The sequence below is a fragment of the Nothoprocta perdicaria genome, unplaced genomic scaffold (genome assembly GCF_003342845.1).
Source record: "Nothoprocta perdicaria isolate Ctin4 unplaced genomic scaffold, notPer1 scaffold_30, whole genome shotgun sequence".
NCBI lineage: Eukaryota > Metazoa > Chordata > Aves > Tinamiformes > Tinamidae > Nothoprocta > Nothoprocta perdicaria.
In genome coordinates this window covers 4,039,792-4,048,367 of record NW_020455533.1, presented here as the reverse complement: position 1 = coordinate 4,048,367, position 8,576 = coordinate 4,039,792, and the positions used below count along the sequence as shown (strand labels likewise).

The following is an 8,576-nucleotide window of genomic DNA, read 5'->3' as shown; positions in this document are numbered from 1 at the left end:
GCCGCCGCCCCGTCGCACAAGGGCGGCCCGCGCTGCCGCAGCTTCAGCATCGAGAGCATCCTGGCACACGGGCTGCGGCAGAACCCCCCCGGGGTGGCCCCCAAGGCGGCTCTCGAGGGCCCCGTGGGCTGTTTCGGCGGCTCCCTGGTCGCCGGCGGCAGCTTCGGGCCCGCTTTCAATGCCTCGCTCATGCTCGACTCCCAGGTGCATGGGAGGCTTTATCACATCGGCATCCCCTTCCTCTCCTGCCTCCCCCTGCACTTCTCCGAGACGGTATTTAATTTCCAGTAGTTTTCCCCATAATTAGGCTCCCCCTCCACTTTAGTCGCTGCTCCCGGCCCGGGGTCAGGATGGGAGGGAGAGACCGGACTCAGACCTCACCAAGCGGGTAAAGATCAAAACACGATGTTAAAGGTGACTCAGGATTTCAGGGCATTTGGGAGGCACGTCGTGCTGCGGAACTCTCTTTAGTCACTGCCTCCCCAGCCAGATCGGCTTTTTGCAGGTAAAACCTTTTTCCCTTCCCGTCGGGGATGGAGAAGCGGGATCTCACGCTCGCTTCGGTCCCTGCCGCCTCTCTTCTTCAGGCTGAGTCTTGGCATCCRTCAGGTTTTCCAGCCCTGCTTGCTGCCGAGCCCCTCGCCTCTCTGYTTTTCTTCCCTTTTCCTTGGATTACCAAACCCGCCCCTTTTATCCCTGCGGGAGCAGGGGCGGGAGGGGGCTGTGTTTTGTCTCACCACGGATGCCCACGGGGGATGCCCACAAACACGTGCTGCGATGCTGCCCGCCAGTCCTCGGGGCGGACGAGGAGCAGGTGGTCGGGATGAGCGGAGCGAAAATAAGGATGGACGAAATAAGCGGCTTTCCTGAGCATCCTGTTCGCTTTGATTGGCACTTGTGCCCCCGGAGTATCGCGACAGCGCTTCTGTCTCGCTGATGTGGCTGAGCAGAGGGAGGGGGACGGACGAGCACACCCCACGACTCGGACGGGAGAAGTTGCCACTTTTCCATTTCTTGCTGGGATCTGTGGCTTTYCCCCCCACTACATCGAGAGAAAAGACAGATGCAGGATCGTGGAAGGTGATCTTGGCGTTTTGGAGGAGCTATGTTGGCAATCCAGACAATCGCCAGGAAAAAGGAAGAAAGGAAGAAAGAAGAAAGGAAGAAAGAAAGAGAAACTAATAAAAAAGAACTACTTCTCTCTCGTTCTCTCTCTCTCTCTCTCTCTTTTTTTTTTTTTTCCTCAAAGAAGGAAGAATCCAGACACATTATAAGCAAACGGGAATATTTGTTATTTCTTTTTGCCACAAATAGATTCTTTTTGTATATTAGTGGATAAATGCCATTTGGAGAAAAAAAATCTATATTCTCAATTTTCTCTATGATGCCACATCTATATCCAATAAAAATATTTTGTGCAGTACCACGGCTGACTCGTTCTGGGCTCGTGTTGGCCTCTGCACCTGAGCAATTGGGGCATTGGATGTCCCTGCAGAAGCTCTAATGCTGGGTGCAACTGGGAGCCCTGGGGRGCTTGAAAGGACAGAGCGCAGGGTGGGAAGAGGAGCTGAGTTTCCTCAAGGAAAGATACTCATAGATGGGTGAAGAATGAGCGGGGGCAGTTTTGCCCAGGCAAAGCCACATGTGCCCTCACCATGACTTACAAGGCTGTGGGGTTGCCRAGAGGGTTAAAGCTCCTGACTTCAAAATCCCTCATTTTCGCAGTGCCACTCATGCAGTCAGACAGGTATTACAGCAGGTTAAACAAACAGACACGTTGTGACTATGTGTGTCCTAGGTGGAGGCTTGGGGCAGGCACCACGAGTTCTTTTGCAGTCCTGGTGGGAACATCACTCTTGGGAAGAATCAGGGGTAAGGGAAGGGAAGGGAAGAAGGAAAAAGGCCCTTCTTGAGGCTCTGGCTATGAGAGACATGAGGGCTAATCCTCCAAGGAGGTGAGGTCAGGGTTAACCTGTGCCATCCACTTCAGTTCCTCCCTTTCTTCTAACTTGGCACTCCAGCTGTGTCTTCCCAGCTTCAGGAGCCCTCATGTCCCATCATATCCYCCAAATACCTACTGGACCTTTGCTCCTTTTCTGCCCTCACAGGTATATCCAAGAACCCAGGAGCACTGCAACTGCTTCCTCCATCCCTATCTCCTTCTCAAGGCTTACTTCTTATCAGTTCAAACTCATGCACTTTTCAAATATTTGCCAGATTTCCTCATTTTTGCACAGTGGTGAAATAGAAAATAATAAAAAAAGGAATTGCTGAGTAGCTTTCTCACTTATCTTAAGGTTCAGGTTAAGAAGGAGCAAATGATCTGAAGGAAGGCAACTGAAACTGGGATTTCAGCTTGTCTGGTGAATGATGTATGTTTTTGTCACAGACATGTTTGTTGAGATTTAGCTCTCTTTTCGATGAGAYGCGAGTTTATTTTCCGTGGGACTTTGTTTATGGTGACATTCTATTTTATTTCTGTTTTGTTGTAGCGGGACAGGACCCAGCACAGCTGCAGCATTTAAAGGCCACTCTGGGCCTGATTTTGGTTTCACTGACATGAGTAAAATTAATAGGTTTTGCACAAAGTTGACACCAGCTTGCATGAACTCAGAGTCAAGTAGATGGTTCTGAGTGGCAGCTTGGAGAAAGCTGGGAGCAGGCGAGCAGCAGGACTCACCGAGGACAAATTCCAAGGAAAAAGAGTCTTGCTGCCAGCATGCAGACTGAGTAACCACACTCTGCTTTAGCACGTCATCTGTTTACAAACAGAACTGCACAAGCAATGGTGCAATGGGAGCGAGAGCACAGCGGCGCAGAGAAGTAAGTGGACGTGTYGATACGCTGGGACCTGTTGCTTGAATGTGATTGCACATCCCTAATTCCTCTGCAGAGTCACCGCTGCAAACTCCAGTGCAGCGCCAAGCAAAACATGCGTCAGGCAAACGTGAATGACTTGACAAGTGCACAAATTTACCCTCAGTGCTCTCCCACCTGTTCTGCAACCAAAAAAGCACTAGCCGAACACAAAACTGCCATCCACTATTTAACTCATCCCTGGAATCTTGCCGCTGTCTTTCCCGAGCTTTCTGGCTTGGCTATAAACGTAAACCTGAGATACKGTGAGGGAGAATAGAAAATAACTGATGATGCAGTAAAAACAGCTCCCTCCCTGTGTGGGCGAGATGTGTGCCTCCCCATTCCCCTGGAGAGCAATGAGCTATCCCAGCGGAGAGAGGTGGCACGTCTGAGTTATGCAGCCAGTTTTAACTTGCTGGAGTGCAGAAATGCATGTTCGCTTGAAACTGGCCCCATAGCCTATAAAAACATCAAATATTTGTGTGTGCAGAGAAGCTGGGGCTGTCATTGCGTGTGCATGGCTCTATGCTCTCCAGGTGCTGTGACTTGAAGAGACTTTTTTAAGAGTTACTTTTCTGTCATTCTTTCCCAAGAAAGGTGCATAGTGGGGAGAGCATCTCTTTTCACACCCAAATCTCTGCTGGGTTTGTGCTAATCACTCTTAAGCCTGCCACGAAGAGCAGCCAAAGGCAGAAAGGAGAGGGGGAGAGGGATCTGCTACATTACTTGATTCCTCCTCCCGCGCGCGTAGAAAACAGGTCCTCCGGGAGACAACATTTTGGATATTAAACAGATCACATATTTGATTTTAAGTGAAAGACCAAGAACACGAGATCACAGAATTAGAGAAGTTACAGATGGAAAAGGTCTATGAGGTTACGCAATTCATCAGTCTGGACATTGCATAATTGCTCCCTACAGTATATTTTTAGTGCTTTATCCAGACAAATCATTAAGTGCTTTAAAACGGGCCAGATTCCTCAAACTCAATGCGTGCTAAATCACAGCTGATTTCTCAGAGGCTCGTAGCTTGCAACGTCTAATAAAAGACATGAAGAAAATTTTGTGTGGTCAAGGAGAACAGAACTGGCTCTTCTGAAAATAAATGCTGTTCTGATTCTGTATTCTTTACAGGAGTCTTTCCGAATCTGGTTGAATTAGACCTCTTAAATCTCATTTTCAGATTCTACTGAACAATACTTTATTACTAATTCAGATGTTCATTTAGCCCAAAGTAAAACATTGCTAATGTTCATGTGAACGCAATTTGTTTTAACCCAGCTTCAAAGCCAGTTCAGCAAAGCGTAAAGAATGTTTATTTAAAATATAGTTGCTAAATTTAGCATGAGCTTGGTTAGCCTAAATCTTAGCGACATTTTTAGAGAGCACATTGCGAATCAGGAATGCATGGAGAAATAAATAAACTTTCCCACATTTTTGGAAATCAAGTAAGAATTTTCAAGTTGTTTCTTGCATGGGCAATTCTAGGGATCAGAAAGCATTAGGAATAATGCAAATTTCCCACAAGACAGACATTTTAAAACACAATGCTAATGATTTTCATTGCAATTTCATTTTGAGCAAAGCTCCCTTCAGGACAAAGCGACACTAGCAGCAGTCCACTGTTGTCATAAGAGTTGTGTAGAGCATTAGCATAGCTCARTATTGACACATGCTTCGTGCAAAGCCCCAAGAAGTACAAGGGAGCTGCAACTGGTGACAAGCCACCTTCAAACCATGCACAGGAAATCTTGCATTTGAAGGAGGTGCTGGGCTATTGCTGGTGATGGTGGGACTGGAGCTCATGTTCACCCTTCATGCCCGTCCCTGCAGCATCCTGGGTGCCTTGAAGGCATCTCTGGGACCCAACTCTTTCCTGCACCAGCTCACAACAGTCAAAGCTCACCTGGGGACGTGGGTATGAGATCAGAAATGTGGTGGTTTGTATGAGCTCGTGTTTACAGCCCTGGAGCAACTAAACAGGGCACCCGGCGTTGTACAATGACCTCATTTACATTGTGATGATCTAACTCAGCTGTATGGTGATTAACCCACGAAGTGAGACTGCCTAATTGAAAATTATGACACTCCATCCACTCCATCCAGAGAAGATTTTTGAAGCTTTCCTTTCCTTTCTTCTTTCTCCCAGCGTTACCTTTCCTAGCTCACCCCGGGAAAAGAAGCATATTTGAGCCATCTTGATGCTACGCAATATCACCCTAGAGAAGCAAGCAAGCCCATAAAATGAAGAAGAGAGAACTTGTGATGCTAGTAGTTAAATTTATCTATCTATCTATCTATCTATCTATCTACCTATCTATCCATCCATCCATCCATCCATCCATCCATCTATCTATCTACTTATTGTGAATGAAAGACTTGGTTTGTTGTATTCAAGTTACAGTGTTGACTCATGTGAGTCTCAGTCCAAAGCCATCTTCTGCCACCAAAATAGGGGCTGCATGGGATGTCAGCCTGTCCATACGTGGGTCACCAGCCCGTCATGGAACATGCACATCCCTGGTCATTGCAAGGCCAAGGCCAACCCGAGGGAGGACTATGGACAGGACACCCTCTCTGAAAGCATCAGCTCCTTCTGCTGCATGGAGCTTTTGCAGAGCAAGGAGGAGGATGCAGCCAGCTACCTTGGGGCTGATATCCAGCTTCAGCCTGCACCAAAGAGGAGACTCAGACCACCAGCTGAGCCTAAGTACCTTATTTTTCAGGCAGCTTGCAGCTGACAGGGCGAAATCCACCCTGGAAAACTATTTGCACTCTGTGCTCCTTGCGCTGCTGCACTGGTATATGAGAGGGATGACTCTGCAAGTGTGTGCTTGGTTTCTATCATCTTCCTCCTTTCTTTCTCTCACTTCAGGATAGATGTAAGTGTAATAATCTGCATCAAGCCCTGTGCATCCACTTCCCACCCAGTGCTTCAAGCTCCCTCCAGCCTGATAGATGGATGCTTGGAAACACCCTGGTCCAACACACTTATTCCTGGCTCCRCAGCGAGGCAAATCCCTTCGTTCTTCACTACGTATCTTAAACTGCTTACTAAGTTGCTGTTTTCATTAGAAAAGCAATATGTAATAATAGTTGTTAAAATAATTGTATTTCTGTTTTTACATCTGTAAAGATTAAGTTAAACAGTATGAAGCCCATTAAACTATTTCATGTCATGCTGCCATAAATTTCCTCCATTCCCATTGCTACTATTATTCCAGAGTAAACTCAGAGATCAAGCTGCTGCCACAGAGAGTTATTTATAGGAGCTCATTCATCAATAAAAACTTCAAAAGAAATCTGTTACTCTTCTATTGGGAAGCCAAAAAAAACTAACATAAAGACAACCTTGTTAAGAAACAAAGCTAAGGAGACCACAAGGCATTTAGTTAAGGAAAATTCTGATTTCTAACAAATACCATGCAAGAAAAAAAAAAAAAAGAGAGAGAGAAAGATTGTTGGCAACATGAATCCTTGCACGTTACGTCATTCCCTTTGGATGGTTAAAATAAACTGTTAAACAGTTGTATTTGTACTGGCTCAGCCCCCTCATTAGGCTCCATGTAATGGATCAGTGATGTCTCAGTGTGGAAGGAGCTCTTCATCTCCCGCAATAGCCGGGGTTGTCTTTCTGCTTGCGCTCCCGTCACTGATGACAGCAGAACCTCCATGAGCGAGAGGCTGAGCAGGCAACTCATAGCATCTACCTCCCTAAAGGGAGATGTATGGAGCAACAAAAGGCTATATTTCATCATCCTTATTCTCCCCTACTTATGATGCGTCRCCTTCACTTTTGTCTGCTTTGCTGCAAAGTGAAGCCCAGGTGCCTGCCAGTTTGGCACYGACATGATTGCAGTCGTTCAAAGGGCAAGCTGCCCATGTTGGCTCAATTATGCCAAGGATGACGGATTTTATACATCACTATGGCTTATGTGTGGAATTGATATAAAGTGTGTGGACACGGTGATTATTGATGAACGTGCAACCTCTCTGCATGCACAACACATTTATTCTGATGTCACGGTACCTCCTGCAATGTATAATTGCTGGGTTAAGAAAGTAGCAAAGAGAAGCCCTGAATCGTTGTGCCTGGTTTCAGATTAKACTCTACATAAATTCTACGTAAACATAGCAAAAATTGTGACSCACTTCTTGCAGAGTATTCTTCACTAATTTCTCTTAAAGACCTCTGCAGTGGAGGTCAGGAAAATGCCCCACTGTAAACATGGGGAAATCTCCTGATTATTTGTTTTGGATGGATATGGAGGAAATTGCATATGCTTCCATGGAAAGGAAAAGTCCTCTATTATTATCATCTTCTGTCCTAAAAGAGAGTGAGAAAAAAAGCCTGGTTACTTTGATCCTGCTCTAAATTACTGTGAAGCAAATGCCTGGCAAACCAAATTAAGCCAAATGACTCTGCATTTAATGAAAGCAAATAGTAACAGACTGTTAAAGCTTAAAACTGGGTACCTAGCTGCTCTGAGATCCTTTGCAGCATGATGGGTGTCTTGAAACCCTTGATTGACCTGCTATATTTTCTTAGCTTTTTTTCAGAGATCTTTCCCCTTTGGCTTAAGCATCAATGGAAACAGCAGTTCAGCTGTTAGTAAAACAAAGCTGAAAAAAGTTCACACTTTAGTTTCTATGAAATTAAGAGAATCTTTTTCTTGATTTTATAGAAGTGTGCAATTTTGCATGAGTGCAAAATGCATTCATGTAGTAAAGCCCACAGAAATATATTTTGCCTGATAAGACTTGTGGTTGAACAGAGCAACCCCAAGGCTGGAGCGAGAGGTGAGTCAGTCCTTTGAAGTCTCATGGACTGTTTCTTTTCTTATTCATATATGATCTCTAGTGATAGGGAAAAAATCCTGCCCTAAACCCCTTGAGAGAGGAGAAAAGAGGTACTTTAATTTGAGATATTAATTCTGATTCTTTCAGAACATACTTTGCTTCAAGATCATCCTTCACAATGTGGCTACCTGCTGTTCCAGAGTGGCCACTGAGCATTTGTCCTTCACACATAGATAGAAATGAATAYGCTTATGCACGGACAGCTACCTAATCCTGTCTCAATTTGCAAAGAAAAAGCRTGATTTTGTTTTTCACACCACCCAGCTTGTTTTAAGGAAGCAGTTCTCCAGGAGGACTTTTCACTTGCTTGCCCAGCCTGCTGTAATGATGAATAGCAGTGACCCTGGGCCCTCTCCACATGACAGGAATTCATAACTGCAGCAACACCAGGTTACAGCACAGCCTTCCCTAAATGCAGTGTTACTATTTAAGATCTCTATTCTTGGACATTAACATCAGGTCTCTAAATGAAATATACTTCTTCTATAACATGCATGCATATCCTTGCTGCTTGTTTAAAACTGCTACTCTCCTTCCAGGGATAAAAACCATCAGTAAGGATAAAATACCTTTCAAATGTCTAAGAAGTGAAGTTTCTCCCTGGGAGTGTTGAGCTACAAAGGAAACATGACGAATCAGTTTGTTTTCACATGAAAACACCGAAAGGGAACTGAAGCCAACAGGCAGCTCCATCAAGATCCAGAATGATTGAAAAATGCAGAGATGGATTGAAGTKTGTGAAAGAAAACCTATCCCAGGGTAACTTAACTGGATCGGTGCTAGGGATTTGCCCCCTTCCTCCCAAACTCTACCATAATAATGGTGGCCAAGGGAAAATCCATCTCCACTTATCTCCT

At 45.3% G+C, this 8,576-nt stretch overlaps 1 protein-coding gene across 1 annotated transcript in view; it reads left to right on the top strand.

Moving 5' to 3' along the window:
* The window catches only part of FOXL1 (forkhead box L1), a 928-nt gene extending 637 nt beyond the window's left edge, over window positions 1-291 (top strand). Inside the window, exon 2 of the mRNA XM_026042348.1 lies at window positions 1-291. This exon is cut by the window's left edge and continues 40 nt beyond it. Coding sequence (XP_025898133.1) covers window positions 1-291 — 291 coding nt within the window.
* The last annotated feature ends 8,285 nt before the right edge of the window (window positions 292-8,576 follow it).